General features: G+C 45.6%; 1 protein-coding gene across 1 annotated transcript in view; it reads right to left on the reverse strand.

Annotated features, from left to right (window-relative positions):
- Positions 1-25,553, reverse strand: part of SPTBN5 (spectrin beta, non-erythrocytic 5) — a 1,780,873-nt gene that overhangs the window by 1,102,125 nt on the left and 653,195 nt on the right. The window contains exon 27 of the mRNA XM_069208774.1: positions 17,407-17,607. Coding sequence (XP_069064875.1) covers positions 17,407-17,607 — 201 coding nt within the window. The remainder of the gene's footprint in view (positions 1-17,406; positions 17,608-25,553) is intronic.

Consider the following 25,553-nt stretch of genomic DNA (forward strand, 5'->3'; position numbering starts at 1 on the left):
TTTTCCTGAAGTCTCATTGGAGCAGTTATAACTGAGGCTGGGGTCAAAAATAGTTTCCTGGTTGGTTTTAGGAATCCTGGCACCAGTGCAGTAGCGGTCTTGACGCTGGGCGATGATGAAACGTCTCAAATATCACAGGTGTTTGAAGGAGTAGGAACTGACATCTGTATATTGAGCTTTGCAGCTCTTCTTGCCAGGACCTCCTAGAAGGTAGTAATATTATCCACCTAGAGTGATGCAGGGTGGTGGAGAATCAGTGTTGGTGAGTATCCTCCTGTAGTTATGGAAGTAGTATGTTTAAAACAATGTTGAGATCTTGTGTATGATCTGGATCTTAAGTGTAATCAGTGTGAATGATGACAATAGTGAGAGCGCCTTCAAGATGGAGATGAGCGCCTGGGATTGTTGTGTCAGTGACTGAGCGAACAATGGTGCGTTCTGTATCGCAATCTAGATCTTGACAGAGGAGGGTCCACAGGTGGTTGAATTGGCCGGGGGAGGGGCACCGAAGGTTGTGGTGGTGGAGGAGGTGTTGGGGGATGATGGGGAGGAGGCAGAGGAGATGATGGTGGAGAAGAGATTGGTAGTACAATGTGTGAAGGAGAGTATTGAGAATCTGGGGATGAATAAATGCATCCTTGTCTCCTGTTGGGTCCTCAGTAGTGAAAGTTTTCTCGATGTCAGCCTCCCTCGGCACCTCAACATCAAGCCACTCCTCCCTGACATCGACACACTCCTCGATGTCGATCTCAGTCTGCTCATCGATGGTGTACGTCTACCCACCTTGTCTTGAGGTCAATCTACATCTATTCCGCGATATTGAGCCGGTCCTTGATGGCAAACAGGTGGGAGCCGTACCTTGTCTCAACATTGATCCTCTCTACGTCGACCGGAACCAATGTCTATTTTGGCCTGGAACCATATTTTTAGGCCATTGTCATCATTCAGTGATAGACAGCAGAGCCCTGGTAGAAGACTGATGCTCTCCTCGCTCTGAGTGCCCCACCTTCAAGTTGTGCCTGTTGCCTGCATCTTTCCTGAGTGCCATGCAAGTGGATTTTCTCCCTTTCCCTAAGGGGGCATCTTGAAAAGTTCCTGCAGTGATGCCAAAAATCACGAATATGGCTTGCTAGAAGGCAGATGATGCAGACATCATGACAGTCTGATTTGGCCTTATTTTTCCCATAGGCAGGACACTTGTCAAACAAAGATAGCTTTTTATTTGACAAAGTACCTCACTTTTCTGTCAGAAAAATGCAAAACAATGTCGGGGAGAGATGAAAATTGTTGAATTAAGTGGTTGTCGCAAAATTCCACTGGTGAATTTTGAGGAGAAAAAGCCTAAAAAACCATGCTCAGTGCTGTCAGCAGGAGCCTGAAAAAAGAACTGAAGCAATTGCACTTGCTGAGCATGATGGTATACTGGTGGTCCCTGGGTTCTTAGAGAGACAGACTCTGTTTTAAACTTACATAAGGACAGCCTACGGGGTTACACTGTCATGCTATACTTCATCTCATTACTTTTACGAAAAAGGGTTTGTAAACGAGATTTAAGCTGTTGTTACAAAATATTAGCTTTAAATTATAAACATATATGATTTTCTTGACCCTTTTTTAAGTACAATCTGAATAACTGGGCCGTTGTAGCCTGTTCTTATAGTCTGTATATTGTTTTTCTCGTACGTGACTCTGCAGGCCTTCCCGAAGAAAGGTGAATATCTATACTTAAGAAGATAAACTACGAAAAATAGCTTGTGGGCGGGGCTGTTCAGTGCTTTTGACTATCAATGGTGATCCGCCCAGAGAGAAGGTCCTGTACCCAACCCTCCCATCCCCCCCAACCCCGGCACCATGCACGGCAGCAAGGCCCTGCTCCCGACCGCCCTTGGGTGGCTAATTCCCCACCCAGCTTTGATTTCAGCCGTTAACAGCATGTGGTTCACCACAGTGCCTAGGTTCATAACTGTAGGAAAGTCGAACAATGAAGTGCCTTTTCTTATGCTGTGGATTCTGATATGTCCATAAAAGCTGTGAGATGTCCTTGCTACCTTGACAGGCAATTGCCTGCACATCCAGCAATTTAAGCATTTAGGAGTGCATTCATAATTGCAATCATTTACCAGCAGCAGAGATCAGCACATTTAGATGTTCCTAAAGGTACCTTAAGAGAGTTTACTGAGGCATTCTCAAGGAAGAAACTGTCTAAAGAATAGGAAAGGAAATCTGTGTAATACCATGCTTGCAGATTTATAGCGGAAGAGGTACAAATAGCCTCAAACAAAATCTTAGTATTCTAATTTGAAAGGACAATAAAAGTTATTTTCTTCAAGCTTTCCTACATTAGAATATTGAAAGGTGAAGGAAGGTGGAGGGGTATCGGCCACCCACGTGAGTTAGGTGCATGGGTGGGGCATCATGGAAGGTTAGCCACCTGCGGACATTAGGTATGGCAATAAGATACATATATATTTTTTTTAAACCTGAAAAAAACAAAGTTTAATGTGACAATAAAGTTAGATGACAATGTGAGTCATAGCATCACACTTTACACTGAAATTCACCAGTTATAGTTTACTGAGCTTTTACCCTCTGCCATTTTGGATTATACATGAGAGGAACTGAAATTTTAGAAAATCTCACAATTATGGATCCAAACTAAATTTACCTGAAATTGTGATCCAAAATTCTGATGGTATACCAAGACTCTGGGATATTGGCTATTGATTCCCTTAAAGTCAGCACCAATACACATATACATGAATGTATGTGTATTACAGTCGTATATTGGCATGCCATCAAGCATTTCAGATAATCTTTCAAGGTGGAACTGCAGACAAATCACACTTGCTTTGCTTTGGCTAAGAGCAAGAAGTTAGGATGATTTGTACTTTACGGAAGCAGAGCTTCAACTGGGGAGCCTGCTTTGTTTATATATGTAAGTGCTTCCAGTTGAGGTTTAATTTCTGTGAAATGAGCGTCACAGTCAAAATGGAAGAAGAGGCTACAGTTTTGTTCAAAATGTCTACCCAACTGGAGTACCTTCTACTGGTTAATTAGTAAGTGCTACCTCCTTGAGTAAATGTATAGTGCATATTCCACAGTACAGTTGCACAAAGGACCCTGAGGTAATGTCTCCAGTAACAAGAGTTATAGTTACCTTAGGGCACGAGTTATAGTTACTTGAAATAACGCTAACTATAACAGCTGAAGTACTATGTACTATGGTTTTGTGCAGGCCAAATTAGAACCTTACTATGTTGTCCTTGTAACCTTTGGTTTTTTAATTGAACATCTATATATATATATATATATATATATATATATATATATATATATATATATATTCATGTATATATACATCTTTTTTTTAAATAACTCAATGGCCATCACCACTGGGTGGGGATAGTTAGGTCAGTGTTTCCATTGAAAATGTTTTTTTGTGTTGCTAATAACTCTGGACTGCAACTAACCCCAAGCCACACACAACCAAAGGCCGTGTGTAGTGTAGGGTTGGTTGCCTCCTGGTCGATGCTAATTGGGGGGTGTGACCCTGGGCATGGCTACAAGTCAGGCCCTGCAGCTAATCCCATGTTACGTGCAATGAAAGGCCCTGTGCAGCATCGGGTTGGCTGCCTGCAGTGTGGCTGGGTGCCTGCGGGTGATTTGGTCAAAGAGCCAGGCCGCAGGGCAGGCTCTGTTGCCAACTCACTGCTGTGCATGTCCGAAGGCCATGCACAACATGGGGTTGGCTGCCTGTGGCCGGCCCTGTGGCCAAACCCCTTTTATTACTTTATTTTTAAAAAACTGAAATTCACTAAAAAAGTTTACAGTATTCCTATACCGGAGAACTATAGTTACAGGTAAGTAACTAATTTTCTTACTCCAGTATTGGAACACCCATAGATTCACATGCTTGAATCAAAGTAGTAGGCAGTATTGATACACATTGTAGAACACATATCCCTGATTCACATATATAATGATCACATGTCTAAATAAATACATATGGATCTTAAAGTTCTAAACATTAGATATTAGAATTGTTATGAGAACATGAGAACTTACACTGCACCTAGGTGTCTCTCTTTTTTTTTTAAAATAGACAATGGACCTGATTACAACTTTAGAGGAGGTGTTAATCCGTCCCAAATGTGACGGATATACCACCAGCCGTATTACGACTTCCATAGGATATAATGGACTCGTAATACGGCTGGTGGTATATCTGTCACATTTGGGACGGATTAACACCTTCCTCCGAAGTTGTAATCAGGCCCAATGTGCAGATATGAAATTAGGATGGTGGGATGAGAGATATAGCTCACCTTCACTGGAAGAGGTTTCTCAGGACTGCCTGGCCCACCGCTACTTCTCCTTGAGACAATGCATCCAGGAAGTAATGTCTTGTAAATGTGGGTCCGTTTTTCTATGTTGCTGCCCTACAAATGTCATGGAGCAGCACACCTGTAAGTAGTATTGTGGATGAGGATACTGTGAGTGTTGAGTGAACACGAACAGAGGCTTGTAGTGCCTTGCCCGCTGCTTGATCGCAAAACCGGATTGCTGAAGAAATCCATCTTGCAATGCTCTGTTTGGAGAGCGGTTGACCCTGCCTGGGTGCTCTGTAAGCTACGAATAGCTGGCTGGTTTTTACGAAAGGCTTTGGTCCTGTCCAGATAGAATCTTATGCATCTTTTAATGTCTAATGAGTGTAGGGCCTTTTCCGCTGCCGTTGTAGGATTTGGAAAGAATGTTTCAAAACTGGAGGCTCGTTTAAATGGAGGACCGAGGGGACTTTTGGTATGAAGCATGGGTTCATACGCAAGATTATTTTATCCTGTTTAATCTGTAAAGGGATCTTGTATAGACAGTGCTGGAATCTCACTGACTCACCTGGCTGACATTAGAGCAATGAGAAGAGCCACTTTCCAGGAAAGGAATTTCATAGAAGCTCTGTGGATTGGCTCAAATGGTTGCTTCATGAGTTGTGCAAGAAGTAAATAAGTTACTTACCTGTAACTGTGGTTCTCGAGTATTGGTATCTTTCATAGATTCACGTGGTTAAATCATTCTCCATCGTCGAAGTGGGAGTCCCACGGTACACTGAAATCAATGGAAAAATACATTCACTTTAACAGCTTATCAGCTCTATTATAAAAGACCCAAAGTCCAGCCAATCAGGCAAGACCAATACTGGAGAACCATAGTTACAGGTAAGTAACTTATTTTCTTCTCCAGTATTGGGGTATCTTGTATAGATTCACATGCTTGAATCAGAATAATTAGCAGTAAACATAAGATATTATTAATATCTGTATCTCTCTCTCTCTCTCTCTCTATATATATATATATATATGTATATATATATATATATATATTATATAAATATAATCAGGAATATTATAGGATGGTGGGTAAAGAAATATTGACTCACCATATGCAAATGAATGATGCAAAATGGTTTGTCCTACCACTGCATCCATTCTGTCTGCGGCATCTAGGCAGTAGTGCTGAGTAAATGTGTGGCTGCTTGTCTACGTTGCCGCTCTGCAAATCTTCTGTAGAGACACTCCTGCGAAGAGAGCTGTGGAGGTAGATACAGCTCTGGTGGAATGAGCCTTGACGTTGGCTGTTAGTTGTTTTCCCGCTAGCTGGTGACAAAATCTTATAGTGGTGGCTATTAACTGGCTATAGACTGTTTGATAACAGGGTACCCCTTTCGGGGTTGTCCGTAGCCTACAAACGATTGATCTGCTTTACAAGAGCTGCAAATTGATATCCAAGGAATGTAATGCTCCTTCTGCTGGAGTTTGGGGATTTGGAAAGAAAATCTTTAATATTACTGGTTCATTCAGATGAAAATTCGAGGGAGCTTTAGGAATGAATTTTGGATTAGTTCTAAGGATGACCATGTCTGGTTTACACTGAAGAACACGTTGAGAGATTGTGGAAGCTTGAATGTCACTGACCCTCTTTGCGGAGATAAGCGCTAGAAGAAGTGCTGTCTTCCAGGAAATATATTTAAATTCTGCTTTGTGAATAGGTTCAAAAGGATGTTTCATCATTTGTGAAAGTACAATATTGAGGTGCCAGGGAGGAGGAGGGAGGTTAATTGGAGGAAGCAATCTGAATAATCCCTTTAGGAATTGCTTTACTATTCTGGAGGACCATAAAGATGGTAAAGTAGCAGTATGGTGGAATCGAGAAATGGGTGCCAGGTGAACCTTGATAGTTGACTGAGAGAGACACGATTTTGAAGAAGATACAGAATTATCTGTTCCGGAGAAGGTGTTAGAGGGTGAATACTGAAAGCTTTACAGCATTTACAGAATCATTTCCATTTGAGTTTGTATGTCTTTTTAGTAAACTGGGCTCTGGCATTGGTGAGCATTCTCGACAGTCTGGTGGAATATCTAGGTCGGCAAATTCATAGAATTCAGGAGCCAGACCGATAACTGAAGAGAAGTTGAGTTGGGATGACGGACCTGGCACCGAGTCATCAGTAGCAAGTCCTTTATTGGTTTCAACCGAATGTGAGATTGTTACGGGAGGAGCAGGAGCTCCGTGAATCAAAACTGGCTAGGCCATCTGGGAGCTATCAGTAATAGTCGGCAAGGTTCCCTCTTTATTTTCTGTAAAATTCGCTGGATTAGCGGAAGCGGGTGAAAAGCGTAAGCATAGATTCCTGACCATTTGATCAAAAATGGATTCCCCCTCAACCCACTTTGCAGTTCCCAGCTTGCGTAGTATTGGTATTTTGTTGTTTTATTTTGTTGCAAATACGTCCAGAATGCGCTTGCCCCAGCGAAGAAAGAGATCATTGAGAGTTGTCTGGTTGAGATCCCACTCGTGGCAGGTCGTTGAGGTTCTGCTTAACAAGTCCGCCAATGTGTTGGATATTCCTGGGATGTGTTCTGCTCTGGGAGTTTTGTGATGTTGAAGTGCCTAATTCCATAGCTCCTGCGCTTGAAGATACAGTGCCGGTGATTTTGTACCTCCCTGCTTGTTGAGGTAATGCATACTTGTGGTGTTGTCGGTTCGGATCAAAACCGATGAGCCTTTGATCCTCGTGAGGAAGGCTTTGAGCGCCATGAACATGGCTTTTAATTCCAACAGGCTGATGTGGAGCATTACTTCCTGAGTGTTCCATTTCCCTCTCACTGTCAGGTCTTCGAGGTGGGCGCCCCATCCCTACAGAGACACGTCTGTGGTCAGAACATGCTCTGGTCTTTGATTCCGAAAAGAGAGACCCTCGGAGATGTGGGGCGGTCTTCCTCCACCATTCCATGGCTTGTTTCATTGGTGGGATTATTTGGACAATATCGTCGCAGGATCCACTTATTTGCTTCCACTGACTGTCTAGCTCTTGCTGAAGTGTTCTCATGTGGAGAAGGCAGTTTGGCATCAACGGAATGCAGGAGGAAAGCATCACCAGAAAAGATTTATAAATCTGGACAGAAGTGGACTTTCGTTAGCTGAGGCGGAGCATTGGAATTCAAATCCTCTTCTGCCTGTCCTGAGAGGCGAAAGCTTTAGCTTGTTCCGTATCTAATACGGCTCCTAGAAAGGTGATGTTGTTTGACGGCGTTAGGTGAGACTTTTGGTAGTTGACTGAGAGGCCTAATCTCTGGAAGAGGGACAGGCATGTTGCTGTGTTTCTGGCTGCCCTAGACGTTGTCTGTGCTTTTATTAGCCAATCGTCCAAGTATGGAAACACTTGAATTCCCATTTGTCTGAGGTGGTCTGCCACCGGAGCTAAGACCTTGGTGAAAACTCGAGGAGCTGATCTCAGGCCGAAAGTCAACACTCTGAATTGGTAGTTGGTGCCTGCAACACTGAAGCATAAGAATTTCTTGTGACTGAGGTGGATCAGGATATGGAAATAGGCGACTTGGAGGTCCAAGGCCGTCATGAAATCCCCTTGGTTGAGTAATCGAAACACATTTTGTAGAGTGATCATCCAAAATGACTGTTTTTTCAGGAATTTGTTTGAACATCGAAGGTCTAAGATAGGTCGCCAGTCTTCTGTTTTTCTTTCCAGACAAGGAAGAAGCGAGAATAGAAGCTGGTTCCCCTCTGAGACTTTGGTACGATCTCCATTGCTCCCTTGTCTATCATATTGGAAATTTGTATAAGGAGCTCTTGTAAGTGGGGAGGTGGGAGTCCTCATGGTGGTACCTCCGGAGGAGATTGTTGAAATTCCATGGTATGCCCTTTGGTGATATTATTGAGGACCCATCAGTCTGAGGTGATCTGCGACCATTGGTGGGAAAAGCTGGAAATTCTGCCCCCCTCTCAGAGTGTTGGGCTAGGGGATGGATGCAGGCACTAAATGAAGGTCATTGTTTTCTGGCTGTGTTCTTGCCTCTATAGGAAGACCTTCTTCTTGTGGTATGCCTGTAGGCTGCAGATGGTGGTTGCAGATAGGGCTGTTGCTGTTGTTGAGTGGTGGTTGGACAAAGCTTGCTCTGGAAAGATTGGTACTGCTGATACTGGTGCAGGCCGCCTCTATAAGAATACAGTCCTCTTCCTCTTTCCCCTTGAAAGGGCTGCCTTTTGAATTGCAGAGTACCCACCAATCTAGCTGTGGGCTTGTCCATTTTTATAGATTGAAGGGCATCATCGATGTGTGTACCAAATAATAGTTCTCCATCATATGGCATATCCAGGACCTTCATCTGAACCTCTGGGCGGAAGGATGAGGCCTTTAGCCACACCTGAGGTCTTAATACTGCCGCTCCGGCTAGCTGGCAGAAACCTGTAGATGACACATCTATTGCACAGTCTATGATCTCGGCAGAGATCTTTTCTCCCTCCTGCAATATCTTCTGAGCTTCAGTTCTAGTATCTCAGGAAGGAGATCGATGAATTGGGAGATGTCTGACCACACTTGTCGATTGTATCTGCCTAAAATCGCCAAGGAGTTTGCTGCCCTGGCTGCTGTAGCCGCCATTGTGGAATTTTTTTTCCCTATAGAATCTAAGCACCTTCCTTCCTTATCTGGGGGCACAGAATGCGGAGAGGATGGATTTCTGGATCTGCGCTGGTCCGTCTGAGATATTACTGAGGCAGGTTTAGGTTGACCAATTAAACAGGCTGGTGAATTTTCCAGTGCTTTGTATTTTTTGTCCAACCTAAGAAGCACAGCTGAAATGGAAGATGGGGTCTGCATTACTTTAAGGCCCTCTTTCCAGATGAAGTCTACAATTGCGATCGCACAAACCAATCTCCTGGTGTCTTCCTTAAAGTTGTAAGGGAAACAATCTGACTGTTTAGATATAATGGGGAGCTGGAACATTTTAGCTGCTCTTTCCATTACACTATGGAATCCACCAATATTCTGTGGTGGAGAATCTATCGGTGGCGGTGTAGAGGGGGGTGGTGTTTGCGTTTGCATTCAGTGAGGAGTGATTCAGTGTCCTGTATCTCACCTTCATCCTGTTCATCTTCCAAAGAAGGCGGATCATTTTCGGGTAATGGTGATGGAGTTGGTATCGGTACCGTAGGTACTTGAGAGTCCGAGAGTTGGTGTTTGGGAGGAGGACTCAACGGCATCTATGGATGCTGCAGAGGAGTGGTTGATCCTGGTGGATAGAATCTAGTATTGTAATCTTGCATCATATGCTGCAAATTGGAAATTAATGACATTGGCATTTGCACTGTTGGCACGTGTTGTTGCTCTTGGGCGTGTGAGTGTTGCTGTTCTTAAAATGAGTGCTGAATAGATACTTGTTCACTCTCTTCTTCCTCTTCTTGTCATTTTATTCGTAGGTCTGAAGGACTACATGCCACCGGAAACAGACCATCATTAGAGTAAAAAAGGGGGAAGTACCCTAGACTTCCGCGATAAATAGATAACTTGAGAAATCTCCGTGCATAGTTAATGTAACATCAAAAGAAATTTATTACATCATATATTTCTTTGAACTTGTTATTCCAGACATTTGCATGTAAATTTCTTTTAAACATGTCATTCTATATATCAAAATTACATACTCAGCAAAAGATATATGATGTAATAAATTTCTTTCGATGTTACATTAACTGTGCACGTAGATTTCTCAAGTTATCTATTTACCGCGGAAGTCTAGGTTACTTCCCCCTTGTTTTTGACCTTGCAATCAAAACGCGTTCATCACTCTGGTGATAAGGGTTAGAGGGTATTTGCCTCATTGTTTCACTTTCATCATTTGAGTAGTCATCTCCATATTCCTCGTAGTCCTCATCAAGGGGATGTTGTGGAGGTACGGGTTACCACTTACTAGGCGAGGTATGGGAAGGTAGTAATGTTTGTTGAGTGGATTTACATTTAATTGCTATAATTCTTAAGGGCAAAAAGGAAGATCCTCCAGAATCCTCTGCTGTTGACCGTGAGAAATGGGCCGTCGATGAAGCTGTTGTCGACGGTACGCTTGTCTACGGTGTGCTCGTCATCGGAGTGCTTGTTTTTGTAGTTTTCAACGGAGCATGTGTTGACAGGATTTTCTCTTGACAGGGCTTTAACTGGTGGCTCACCTGTCAACGTCGATTGAGCCGTCAATGGTGTGCGCGTCGACAATGTAGATTTTAACTTCTTACCCGTTGGCGATGTTAACTTCTTTGATATTTTTATAGCCTGGGTAGATAAAGAAGAGCCATACTTCAAGCTCACTGATGTTATTGTCGTCGGTGACAACGTTACTATCATGGGCGATGATGGAGCTGTGAAAGTCGCCCACGTTGTGGCAGTAGATGATGCAAAACTTGTCGTGGACGACGCACTCGTTGACGAGACTGAGATTCTTGACGTCGATGGTGGCAAAGAGCTAGATGGCTTTGTAAGTTTCATTGAAGTGGAAGCTGGAGTGGAAGGTTCAGAACAAACTTTTTCGCCATGTTTCTTAGAAGTAGAACAAAGCTCTTCATCTTTTTCCTTCAGAGAGTGCACTTTTTTTGCTGCCTTAGTTATTTTGAAGAAAGATTGTCAACAGATCTTTTCCTTTTCCTTTTCGTTGATGCCACAGAGGTGTTGCTGTACTCATCATCAGAGAGAGTTTCTTTGGTTTTACATTTTTGAAGCCAAAGCAGGAGCCTAGCTTCTCTGTCCCTTAAGGTCTTTCTAGGAAAGGTTCTACTAATTTTACAGTCTTCCACCCTGCGCTCTGGGAGAAGATAGTAAATGCAGTCCTTGTGAGGGTCCTCACAGTGACCCCCCCCAACAGGTGTTGCAGGGTCGAAATAAACCTTTCTTTGCTGTAGACATGATAAAGAAATCACAGCTGTCGATGTAGAGCACAAAATTTAGAAAACTTTCCTGTCAGGAAAAGTAAACTGAGCAGAGGTCAGGGAGATTCCATTACACACGACGTTGGGTAGAAAATCTGAGAGACTGGAGCCTCTGTGCTGAGGGTTCTAAAGAGTGGTCTTGCTTGATTGGCTGGACTTTGGGTCTTTGATAATGGAGCTGATAAGCTGTTTAAGTGAATGTATTTTTCCATTGATTTCAATGTTAAAATTTAATCTACTGCTCTTTATGTACGGTGGGACTCCCACTTCGATGACAGGGATTTATTCAGTCATGTGAATCTATGAAAGATACCCGAATACTGGAGAACAATATTGAAATTCCAGGAGGGAGGAGGAAGTCGGAAGGGTGGGAAAACTCTGAAAAGACCTTTAGAAATCATTTAATTAACCTTGAGGACCTTACCAAAGGCGAAGAACCTGATAGTCTAAAAGATAAAATTGCTGCCAAGTGAACCCTTATGGATGAGTGGGCAAGACCTGAGTGTGCCAGATGCAACAAATAAGGCAATATTTGTTCCAGTGATGAGAAAATAGGATCAATCTGCTGCAGTTGGCACCGCAAACAGAACCTCTTCCATTTAAATGAATGTGTTTTGTTGGTGCTAATTGCTCTGATCCTTGATAGCATGTATCTGCACTCCTCTGGGATGTCTAGATGTGCGAACTCATGGTGCTCAGGAGCTATGCTGATAATTGCATAGATTGAGGATTCGGATGCAAGACTTGTTTGTTGTTCATTGTCAGCAGATGTAGAGATATTTTGAAGTGGGATGAGAGGTTTCACTGAGAAAAGAAGAAGCTCCGTGAACTAATGTGGCAAGGCCAGCATGGGGCTATTAATATCAGTGTGTATGGTTCCCTCTTCATCTTGATTAGGACCCTCGGGATCAAAGGAATGGGCGGGAAAGCGTAGACAAATATTCCAGACCATGCTATGGAAAACGCATCCCCCCATGATCCCCGTTGGTGATGCCAACTTGCGTAATGTAGGCATTTGGTGTTTGAACAGCTGGCAAAGAGGTCGAGGTTGGGTGTTCCCCACTGAGAAAATATGTGGTTGACCATGGACTGGTCCAGTCCCCATTCATGACAGACTGATTATAGTCTGCTGAGAGAGTCTGCTATCTTGTTCTGATCGCCTGGGAGATGAACCGCTGTTAGTACTATTACATGCTGTATGGGCCAGCCCCATATCTTCTGAGCTGCCCTGGAGAGAGGAAGGGATCTTGTGACCCCCCACGTTTGTTGATATAAAGCATTGTAGTGGTATTGTCTGTTCCTATTAGCACTTCTGAACCAGCTATCTTTGGGAGGAACACCTGCAAGGCTAGGTGAACTGTTTTTTGCTCTAATACATTGATGTGCAGTGTTCGAAACGGTGGTGGCCATTTGCCACTTATTTGCAGGTCCTGCAAAAACGCTCCCATCCGTCTAATGAGGCGTCTGTGGTGATAACCCATGGGGCTGGCAGATGACAAAATGAGAGACTGATGGAAAGATGATGCTTCTGAGATCACCATACCATAGCTTTGGTGATGGCCAGAGTGATCTTGATGTGGTCTTCAAAGCTTCCTGGGACCTGAACCCACTGCAGACTGAGCTGTTCCTGGTGGGTGGGCATTTCGAGTCTGTAAAATGGAACTAGAGGGATGAATGAAGATTTCATCCCCAATAACAACAGGTAAAGGCGTACTGAAATCAATTCTTTTCTTTGCACTGATTTTGACAGGGATAGCAGTCTTTGTTGTCTTTCTACAGTGGGGCAGGCCATGCTGGATTGAGTGTTTGCCCCTAGAAAAGTGATCCTGCGTGATGGTTTTGGTTTGGACTTCTCCCTGTTTATAGTTAGATCTAAGCTGTTGAGTAAGGCAATGCACTTTTTTGTTGACCTGCATGCGGCTGAGAAGGTTTTTGCTTTTATCAGCCAATCGTCTAAGTATGGGAATACTTGATGCTTTCTTTTACTGAGAAAGGCTGCAATAGGAGCCAGCCACTTTGTGAATATCCTGGGAGCTGATTTCAGACCGAATGGAAGGACTCGAAATTGAAAATGGCTTCCGGCTACCATGAATCTCAGGTACTGTCTGTTGGCTGGATGAATTGGGATTTGAAAGTATGCATCCTTCAGGTCTGGGATAGACATAAAGGGGGTCATTCTAACCCTGGCGGTAAAAACCGCCAGGGCGAATGACCGCGGTAGCACCGCCAACAGGCTGGCGGTGCACCGCTGGGCATTCTGACCGCGGCGGTTCAGCCGCGGCCAGAAACGGAAAGTCGGCGGTGTCCCGCCGACTTTCCGCTGCCCTTGAGAATCCTCCATGGCGGCGGAGCGCGCTCCGCCGCCATGGGGATTCTGACACCCCCTACCGCCATCCTGTTCCTGGCGGGTCTCCCGCCAGGAACAGGATGGCGGTAGGGAGTGCCGCGAGGCCCCTGGGGGCCCCAGCAGTGCCCATGCCAATGGCATGGGCACTGCAGGGGCCCCCGTAAGAGGGCCCCAAAAGGAATTTCAGTGTCTGCCTAGCAGACACTGAAATTCGCGACGGGTGCTACTGGACCCGTCGCACTCCAGCAACTCCGCCGGCTCCATTCGGAGCCGGCTTCATCGTTGCTGGGTCTTTCCCGCTGTGCTGGCGGGCGGCCTTTTGGCGGTCGCCCGCCAGCACAGCGGGAAAGCCAGAATGGCCGCCGCGGTCTTGTGACCGCGGTGCGGTCATTTGGCGGTAACCGCATGGCAGGCAGCGACCGCCGCCCGCCGCGGTTAGAATCACCGCCAAAGTCTCCTTGGTTCAACCGGAGGAGGACATCCTGTAGAGTTATCATGCTGATCAACTGCTTTTTCAAATAGGTGTTTAACTCCCTGAAATCGAGGACCAGTCTCCAATCCTTTCATTTCTTGCGAATGAGGGAGAATCTGGAGTAAAATCCTTTACCCTGCTGTAACAGTGGTACCTTAGCTATTGCGCCCTTGAGAAGGATTTTGTTGATCTCCATCTTGAGTTGGTGCAGATACTTTGGAGAAGTCTTACGAGGAGGATTGGGAGGAGGTATTTGAACAAACTCCAGCGTATGTCCGAACTTTACCAGTTGTAAGACCCACTAGTCCGATGTTATGCTTTGCCATTGCTGGAGAAATAAAGACATTTTTCCCCCGAGATTTAGAGGTAGATGTTTGGGGGTAGCCGGAGCCCTGGATACATCATGCTCTGCGAGCCGAGTCTTTAGTTGGACGAGCTGAACATTCCCTGGTGGTAGACTTATTGTAAGCCGCTTGTGAAGGTTGCCCTTGGGAGCATTGCTGACAATATTGCTGGGAGGTGGATGTGAACGATGAATATCTAACCTGCTGATGTCCTCCCCTATATGAAGGCATTCCACATCCTCTCGTGGCACGAAAGAAAGGCTTTCGAAACTGCAGTGTTCCCAAAGATTTTGCAATCTCTGTGTCAGATTTTATTGACTGTAATGCCTTGTCAATATGCTTCCCAAAGTGTGCTTGTCCATCAAACGGAAGATCTGATAGCTTGTTTTGTACCTCCGGACTAAATGATGTGGCCTTCAACCAACCTTGCCTTCTGAGGACAACAGCCCCTGCAAGCTGACAAAATGCAGCAGTGGCTATGTCCATTGCACAGTCAATTAGCTCTGCCTATGTGCATTCTCCTTCATGTAATATCCTTTTAGCCTCTGCTTTAGTGTCCTCCGGCAGTTGTTCAATATATTGGTCGATGTCAGCCCATAATTGTCTGTCATACCTAGCTAAAACCTCAAGGGAGTTAACCGCTCTTACAGTTATACTGGACATTGAAGAAAATCTTTTACTGATATTGTCCAATTGTCTTCCTTCCTTGAATGGAGGTGCGGATATTGGTGCAAGGGGATTTTTGGATCTTCTCTGGGCTGCCTGTGTAACCACCAAATCTGGGTGTGGATGGCCAGTCAAGCATGCTGGTGCATCTTCAGGTGCTTTATATTTTTTGTCTAGGCATGGAAGCACTGCTGTGACTGTCGCTGGGTTTTGCATGACTTTCAATCCTTCTTCCCAGATGTAATTGACCATTGGCAATGAGCGTACTGATTTTTGGAATGGCTCCTTAAAGTCATAGAGAAAGCAATTGGTTTGCTTGGGTGGCATGGGAAGTGCAAATCGTTTATCAGCCCTTTCCATAGTATTATGGAATCCTCCGATGTCCTCTGGAGGTAAGTCTACATTTTACGGTGAAGAAGAAGGTGGGGCTGGAATAATATATTCATCAAACTTCAACTGGTTGTCGAGGAGCTCGCCTTCCTCTTGTCCCCCTTCAGATATATCAGTGCCTTGTGGGAGGGTCATATCAGGCATGACTACATTTGCCAACGGTAAAGTGGTTGGCCTCTGATGCGGGGTGGCTACCTGAGATGTTGAAGATGATGGTGGCTGAGGTTGTACTTCTTCTGTGGCTGGAAAACGCCGTCTGTAGATGGCTAGCATTGCCTGCAAGTCAGTTATTAAAGTGTTTGGCATATAAAAAGTCTCATGATATGGTTGTTCACCTGCACAGTATTGTGGATCATAAGCTTCACTATACTCGTCGTCCTCCTCTTGATACTTTACATTTAACTGTGAGGGACTATGCGCTGTTCCAAATGGACCTTCAACATCCGATTCATCATCACCCTCAAGAAGGTGGACTGGTATTAAAGGGGTTATCTTACTTGGAGAAGTATGCTCCGGTGTAATTGTTTTTTCTTTTTCCTGTCTTTTTGTGAATTTTTTCTCTTGTTGAAGGTGTCGTCGACGAGCTCATTGACGGTGTGAAAAGAGCACTCATCGATGCTGCCTTCGTCGTTGAAGATTTTGCAGATATTTTAACAGTCTACGGCTTTGTGGTGGAAGCTACCGTGGACGGGGTCACCGTGGACGATGACGGTAATGAAGATACCAAAGTTACCGTTGTGGACTATGTAGAAGTAGTGTAAGTCTTCGTCGATAACAATGTTGTTGATATTGACCTCGTCGACGGTGGGTAACTCGTCAATGTCGTCGGAAAGGCCGTTGTTGGTATTGTCGTCAACGGTGGAACAGATGTTGTTGCCGTCATTGACGAGGTGGTCGTCGATGGTGGGGTTTTCAAAACTGGTCTGTCGACTGGAGGAGCAGATGAAGGCTTCTTGAAGGAGTGAGATGACTTAGACTGAGGAGTAGGAGGCACAGACGACTATTTTTTAGGCCTCTCCGAGCTGCTCGAATGTCCTCTGTCCCCTTTTGAGGAGAATTTGTGAGGAGATGAAGAAGGGCTGCGGCCTCTGTAAGACCCTGTGGTGGTATTTTTGTAGGCTTTCCTTCAATGCTCTGAGGAGGACCTTGACTGAGTAGACCCCTCTCTTCTATGTGATCTCCTGGAGGATGTAGAAGAATCATCACTCCCAGAATCAGAGATTGGATTATCTCTAGATTTAAGTATTTGCAGCCATATCAACAATCTGCCTTCTCTATCCTCCAGGTTTTTAAAGAAAAAGGTGTGACATACCTTGCAGTCCTTTGCAGAGTGGTCTGGATAAAGGCAGTATATGCAGTTCTGGTGAGGTTCTTCAGAGTGCAACCTCTTTTTATCACAGGTTTTGCAGATCTGAATAAACTGGGAGGCCTTACCAGGTATCAGTCAGAATTAGTTGAGAAGAGTATAATCTTTCGAATATTAAAAAATAGAGAAAAAGCAGAGCAGACCTCTGAGTAGACTCCCTAGCACGATGTGCGGTAAAAAATCTGGGGAACTGGAGCTTCTCTCAGGAAGGTTCTTAAGGGTGGTGTCACCTGACTGGTGGACTCTTAAGTTTGGTCCTTTTTCTTAGAATGACTCTGATAGACTGCTAAACTGAGAGATCTAAGGACCTTTGATTAAATAGATATCTTAATGGATTTGTATATCCCTAATAATTTTAGCAGTAAACAAACCAATAATTTCATTTTGGCTGTATTAGATTTTGTTCTACTGCAAGTTATTTTGAATGTGTTGTTTTAAATTTCAAGCAGCTGATTAGAAGACACCTATAATGTCGTCCCAAGACAGTGCCAGAATCACATTATCGAACTGCAGAATATGCCTCAGCAGCGACATCCACACATCATTTGTACTATACCTGCTGCAATTGAACATTGTGCTGCAGAAGCTTAGTCCTCTCCTCACATGCCTTCTCAAGCTCAACCCAGTTGTGCTTGAGATCATTGCATGCCTCTTCGATTTTCTGGGCAGAAGGATGCCTGGATACACTCATGCCTTTGCCAATTTCCATAACTTTCTGCACCTGTGGTTTGTGGGCATTGACTTCTACCTGCAGCTCCTAGTGGCAAATAGAGAATAAATGTATAAAACGTGGGTAGGAAAAGGAAAGACTGCAAGGGAACAAGCAGTAAAAGGGGTGGAACATCAACAGAAAATAGCAAAAAATAAGAGAGTGAAGGAGCATTTGAGGACAATAAAGGCAGAGGCATTACAGAAAATTAAGTGAGAAGCAAGAAAAATTAGGCGGAGGAGATTATCAATGTATTAAGCATTGAGAAGAGTTCAAATCAAAGAAGCCATGTTGTAAAACAGTTAAAACAAGAACCGATTGATTATGAAAGAGCGAAGGCGCACCAATGACAAGTCCGCCTGTGCCCAACCATGCTTGGACCGTGCCCAATGCCAGGAACCCTGGCCCATGGCCACCCACAGAAAATCTGCCAAAGAGCTCTGAGCCACAGATCCCAGCCACTGTAACAACTGCTGCATCACATCTCCCTGATCAATGGCAGGATCGTTTTTCTGCAGATGCCTCTATTTGGCCTGCAACTCTGGACCTCCTGCCCTCACGAAAATCCGTGCCACACCCACCACACCGACCATGACCACCCCGGAACCACTCCACTGCCTCCTGTTCAATGCCCGATCGCTCTGAAAACCTAAATGTGGGACATCATCCCACTACCCTCACACCCAATGTTAGCTTCAATACAGAGACGTGGCTCAGCCCCCTCTTCTCCAACATTGCCACCTGGATGCCCAATGGCTATAAGATGTTACACAGGGACCACCCCAACAAACATGGAGGAGGCATCGCCATCATATATAAAGAAACCATCCACTGCACCACCACCAAAGATGACACCACACTGATCATGGAACACCTGAACTTCCAACTCCACACCAACGGCAAAACGACCATCGGAGGAACCCTCGCCTATAGATCCCCAGGTCCATGCCCCAGGTTCTGGAAGGCAATCCCCAAATTTATCGCCCCACTCGCCACTGACTCCAAGCACTACATCTTCCTTGACTATCTCAACCTCCACCTCCACGATCCCAAAGACGCAAACTCCACCAACCTCTAGAAAGCATGAGCAACATCTGTGTCATCCAACTAGTCACCAACCCCACACACAGTGCTGGACACACCATCAACCATATCCTCACGACCAGCGACAGAGCCAAATACTGTCATGTCACCAAACTCACCTGGACTGACTATGACATTGTCCACTTCACCATCACAGGACCCCCATGCACCACCCCCAAACCCCCCGCTCCTACCACTGCAAATGGAACAAGGTAACCAAGACCCAAATGACATACACTCAACACCACCCAGCCTGACTCTGCAGCCAACCTCGAAAAGGCCATCAAGAATTACTCCACCTTGATTATGATCTGCGCAGACAGAGGTCCACCCATCAAGCTTGCCAGGACCAGGATATCCACCAAACAAGCCAGTTGGTATACACCAGAACTTAGGACTATGAAGTGCAAGTGCAAAGGCTAGAGAGGATATGGCAAACTAGCACAGATCCCACAGATTGAGCCACCTTCAAATCAGCCCTCACTATATACCACCAACACCTAAGAGTCATGAAGAAAAGCACCCTTGCACACCACATCAAATCAAGCTCCAACCACAACAAGGAACTTTTCAGCATTGACAAAGAGTTTGCGTGCCCGCAAGTTACTGAGAACGCAATCTCCCTTTCCCACAAACTCTGCAACTCCCTGGCGGACCACTTCCACAATAAGATGTCCTCCATCTACAGGAAACTTCAAACCCTAACCTTCCAATTGCTACAACCTCCTCACACCGACTGATGGCACCCACAACCACCCACTCACCACATGGCAGCAACTTACCACCAAGGACACCACAGCCATTATGAATTCCATCCACTCTGGAGCCCCTACGAACCTCTGTCCCCAACACTTCCTCAGCCTTGGGAGCAAGGAAATCAGCAGAGAATTCACCATCATTCTCAACACATTCATCACCACGGCCACCTTACCCGACAGAAGGAAGCACACAGAAGTCAAACACCTTCTGAAGAAACCCTCAGCCGACCCCACCTATCTCAAAAACTATCACCGATCTCTCTGCTCCCCTTCCCTGCCTTCTTCCTCAGGAAGGCCATCAACTGCCAACTCAACAAACACCTGGAGATAAACAACCAGATGGACACCTCCCAATCCAGCTTTCACACAAACCACAGCATCAAGACTGCCCTGATCACTGCCACCGACCACATCAGAACCCTCATGGACCGTGGGAAGACAGTGGCTCTGATCCTCCTCAACTTCTCAGCTGCATTCAGCACCGTATCCCATCACACACTCCTCAAGACTCCACCACACAGGGATCCAAGGAGACACCCTCAAATATATCACATCTTTCCTCACAGGACAAACCCAGAGAATCCGCTTACCACCCTTCACCTTGCAGCCCAAGAGCACCATCAGTGGTGACCCTCAAGGGTCATCCTCACTCTGTTTAACACTTACATCACTCCCCTAGCCAACACAGTCTCCAGCCATGGTCTCAACATAATTTCCTACATAGAGGATACTCAGCTCATCCTCTCACTCTCATAAGACTCCACCACCATGAGGTCCAGTTTCGGACTTCCACAACTGCATGACAAGTGTTGCCATGTGGATGAAGACCAACTGCCTGAAGCGCAGCACTATGAACAAAAAATAGGTCAGTGTGGGGGAAGTATTAGCCTCAACTTCCACGGCAAAGCTACACCCTCCCAGAAGGTAAGGTTTTGTGTAGATTGATTTTATTTGGAAAAGTTCCTCATTTTAATATTAAAATCAAATTCCTTTGTAAAAAAAATTGTTGCAAAATCGAATATTACAGACTGAAAACAAACTGAAACAGAACATCCAATTAATGATATAATTCTTAAGGAATAGGAGTGAGGCTTTTCTACAAAGTGACGGCACAGTCAAAAGTAAATAAGTGAACATAAAGTGCATCAATGTTAATTACAAGGATATACAGAAAAAATGCAGCTGTTGAAAAGCCTGTGTTCTCATAATACAGCACCCATTATTTGAGTGTCATAAATCCTCAACAATGTATTTGCAAACAGTCTACATTAAAATATTTGTTGAAGTTTTGACCCTAACAGTAGAAAAATTACCAACGGGTCATCATCAGGACCAAGAAATAATGTAGGAAGCACCGACAAGGCACAACTTGAATTAATCACACCAAATTCAATGTAGTTTACAACTATTGATTATGCCTGTGTCCCCATGTAAGCGGCCAGAGCTAGAAAAAAAAAATATATAGGGCAAGATCGCAGTGTACTAAATACCACTGTCAGGCCAAGGATACGGCCTGCTGAATTCTCTTGAGGCACAAACCTGTTAATCTCTGGGCTCCATCAGTCGTGATACTCCAGGATGCTAAAACCATGCCCTGGAAGTTGAGGTAAATACTTTTCCCTCATGGACCCATTTTTTGTTCACAGACTTTCTCACCCGGGTCCACGGCTTACAGGGTGTGCCCCCTTTTTTCATTATATAGGAAGCTCAACATGACAAAACACTGAAGTGCTGATCTTTGGAAACAGCACCTTTCCATGGAAAGACATGCGGTGGCCTTCTGCACTCAGTCGCACACTCACACCAACAGTCTGCGCCCGCAACCTCGGCATCATCCAATGACAGCCAACTCTCCATGAAATGCCAGATCAATGCAGTCTCCTCAGCCAGCTTCCATACCTTTGGCTTCCTCCAAAAGATCTTCAAATGGCTCCCCATCAACACCAGGAAAACTGTCACTCAAGCCCCAGTTACCAGCCGCCTGGACTACGGCAACACGATCTACACAGGAATCACCACCCAACTCCCAAAGAGACTCCGGACTATTCAAAACACAGCAGCCTGACTCATACTTGACCTCCCCAAATGGACCCATATCTCCCCCCACCTCAGGAACCTCCAATGGCTCCCCATCCATTAACAATGTCACTTCAAGATGCTTAACCATGCCTACAAGGCCCTCCACAATCTTGGACCAGCATGCATCAACCCCTGCCTGAACTTCAACTAACCAAGTAACCCGCCAGACACCTACAATCAGCTTCCTTCGCACACACTCCCCGCATTCGCCACAGCTACAATAAAGAACGATCCTTCTCCTACCTCGCCGCCAAGACCTGGAACAACCTCCCTCTCCACCCACCCTGCAGGAATTCAGAAAAGGACTCAAGACATGGCTTTTCGACTGAGCCCAACATAAACACAGTGCCTGGATACCCTCTTAAATGATTAGTTGTGCTTTGTAAATCTAAGTTGATTGATTGAGCATTTTTATTTTCATATGAAACAGTGATACAAGAGGAAAATCTCTGTGCTCTAGATGGAAAGAATCACAAAGAGAAGAAATCAGCATTAAGCAAGAGTGTCCTCCATGCCCAGTACTTATAAGTCTTTGAAACAGTAGTTTGTAGGCTATGGTCATATGCAGAAGTCTGCTTGGGTGAAGCTGATACATTTATGTAAAGTACCTTGGGCTAGTTCTAAAGATGAGTAGATTAAAGAACACTTTAGAGGCACTCAGGCATCTGCAGACGGCTAGTGAAGAGCTTTAAGAATGGTTATAGCATGGCTAATTTATTACCAAGTGTGGGAAAGTACCCTCTTTTTGGCATGGTTACCCCCACTTTTGGCCTGATGTCTGTATGTTTTGACTGTGTTCACTGGGATACTGCTAACCAGGACCCCAGTGGCTGGGTTCTCTCCCGCTAAATTTGGTTGCTTGGGACTTCGCACACCCCACATTTGGCATACTGGTGCCCCCTAGGTACTTAGGGCCCTGGGACACCAGCGGTTCCCCATGGGCTGCAGCATGTATTGTGCCACCTATGACATCCCATGTCAGATGTGTCTGCAGGTCTGCCATTGGAGCCTGCATGAAAAGGTGCATACACCCTTTCACTTCAGGTCACTGCAACAGGTCACTGTAAGTCACCCCTATGGTAGGCCCGCCTAGCCCAGAGGACAGGGTGCAAGTACCTGTGTGTGAGGGCACCCCTACATGAGCAGAAGTGCCCCTATGAACTCCAGCTCCGTTTTACTAGACTTTGTAAGTGTGGGGAACCCATTTTACTTGTGTACTGGACACTACCTGTGTCCAGCTACATATCGGTAACTCCGAACCTGGGCATGTTTGGTATCAAACATGTCAGATTCATACCCCAATACTGTTGCCAGTGTAGTTTGTATAATTCCATGCACCCTGGGGGCTACTTAGAGGACCTCCAGCATTGTTCCTACCAGCGTTCTGGGGTTTTCTGGGCAGCCCACGCTGCTGTCACTCCTCAGACAGGTTTCAGCCATCCTGCTGATTGACCAGCTCAAAAAGAGGAAGGCAGAACAAGCATTTCCTGTGGAAGAGAGAGGCAATACCCTCTCCCTTGGAAATAGGTATTACATGGCTTAGGAGGGGCAGGCTCCCCAAGCCACTGGTTTGCTTTAAAGGGCACATTTAGTGCCCTCCTGGCATAAACTGGTTTGCACCAGTCCAGGGACCCCAAGTACCTGCTCTGGCACAATGCTGGACAATGGAAAGGGGAGTCCCCACTCTCCTGTCCATCACCACCCCAGGGTTGGTGGCCACAGCTCTTCCAGGTGGCCATTTGATTCTGCCATCTTGCATCCAAGCTGAGCCAAGGCCTCTGGGAGCATCTGAGTGGCCAGGACAGGCAGGAGACATCACAGTCCCCACCTGATAGGAGGTCACCCTACTAGGTGACCAACCCCCCTTCCTGGGCTATTTAGGGTCTCCCTCTTGGGTGGAGTTGACATGAAAGATTTTAGCAGGACTTCTCTGCATCGTTTACTTCACCTTCTGCCCACTGGAACTGCAAATGGACTCTGCTCTGCAGCATTGTTTCTCCGGCTCCTTTCAGCAACTGCAACATTTCCCCAGCTGTGCATCCTCTGAGGGTGACGAGTCTTCTGCCTGCACAAGAAGCAAGACAGAATCTCCCTTGGAGTGAAGGAGTCACTCCCCTGCATCTGCAGGCACCAACTGCACGATGACCAGTTGCATGGATCTTCTCTCCTCCAGAGCTGCGTGGATCCTGCATCACGGGGGTGGTCTGGAGTGGTTCCCTTGGTCCTCTCTACCAGCTACCCAAGTTGGGAGACGGGAAGCCCTTGCCTCTCTACACAGGACAGTACTGCCATGCACTGTCTTTTGCAGCAACCAAAGCTTGTTTGCTTCTCCTCCAAGGGATCTTCAGGCTCTGCGTAGCCCCTGCCACCAGCACTCTTTCCTACGATGCACAGCCCTCTGCGTGCTGCACCAGCAACGTGGGCTCCTTTCTAGGTGTGCTGCGTGGGCCTCAATGCGACTCCTGTGCTTGCTGCCTGTGGGTCACCTGTGGGGGCTGCCTTCTCTTCCTGCAACTCTCCTCACTGCTGAGGGTCACCCGGGACTCCCCTCTGTGGGTTGAACACCCCTGGACCTTGCTGGTCCCAGGCAGCATTCATCTCTTCTTCCACAACTCTTGCCTTTGCCAAGGCTTGTTGGTGGTTCTTCCACATCACTGACAGACTGCAACTGTCCTTCCGACGTGTGACATCGACTGCATCACGTCAGGAACTCTTCTGCTGCTCTGGTGCTGCACTGCTGTCCGTCTTCGTCCATGGTCGACCTGGTCTTGCATCCAAAGACGGGTGGGTAGTTGCTCCTGCCCCAACCAGACACTCCAACGCAAACTGGACTTCGTCTCTTTCCTTTACAGGTCTTACTCTACCAGGATCCACCTTTGGTTTCTTGCAGTCTTGTCTGGGTCTTGGAAAAATCCTCTTCTGAAGTCCTTTTGGTGGCTTTGGGGAAACCAAATGCTTACCTCTTTTCTCCTGGTCCCTGGGGGGCACTCTGGTACTTACCTTTTGGGGTTCCTAGTTCCTCCAGTTCCCCTCTACCAATACCACATCCTTGGGTGGGGGCCCGACTCGCATTCCACTTACTTAGTATATGGTTTGGTCCCCCCAGTGGGCCTTCAGTATTTCCTATTGTTTTTACTGGGTTGCTTATTACTTTGATGAGGATTCCCCTGGAAGAGAAATAGGATTTACAGCTAAGTAACTTATCCTTATCTTCCAGGGGATCCACAGCAATAGTCATAAGCACTGAATAGATTAACAAGCCCATCTTATGCTCCTGCGGGCCAAGAGGTGGAAGCAGCTTACTTGTTCTAATTAAATACATTTCTTAAAGAAGTCTGACCCAGTGGAGTGTCTGTCTTAGCATCTGAATCTAGACAGTAATGCCTTGTAAAAGTATGCAACAGTCTCCATGTTGCCACTTTGCATATCTCGGAACTAGGAACATTTTACATTGCAGCCTTGCCCCTTGTTGAATGGGCTTTTGGTCTTGCAGTCAATTGTTTGTTAACCAATTGGTAAGTAAATTCAATACAGGAGACTATCCACACGGAAATAGTTTGTTTTGAGGCAGCTAAGCCCGTTCTCATGGGCCATAGTTTAGAAACAATTGATCACACTGTCTTATATCTTTAGTCTTATCCAGATAACATTTTAGCACTCTTTTTAAATCTAAGGAATGTAAAGCTCTTTCTGCTGGTATACCTTGTGTAGGAAAGAACGTTGGAAGAGAGATGGTCTGGTTAATATGAAAACCAGGCACTACTTTTGGATCGAAGCCCGGATGGGTCCTTATTACCACCGTATTATCATGAAAAACTTTTTCGGGTTCTGAATTTCGCTGACTCTTCGGGCTGACTTAATGGCAACAAGAAAAGTTGTCTTCCATTTCAGATTTAGCAAACACGCTTTGTGTATGGGCTCAAAAGGGGGACCCATGAGCTTACACAAGACCAAATTCAATTCACACGAAGGGTAAGGTGTACAAAAGGTGGAAAAGCTTTCTTTAAGCATTCTAGAAAGTCTTTAGCTACAGGCCTCATAAAAAATGATGCTTGAGAGGGTGATTTTCAATAA

The sequence above is a fragment of the Pleurodeles waltl genome, chromosome 9 (genome assembly GCF_031143425.1).
Source record: "Pleurodeles waltl isolate 20211129_DDA chromosome 9, aPleWal1.hap1.20221129, whole genome shotgun sequence".
NCBI classification, from domain to species: domain Eukaryota; kingdom Metazoa; phylum Chordata; class Amphibia; order Caudata; family Salamandridae; genus Pleurodeles; species Pleurodeles waltl.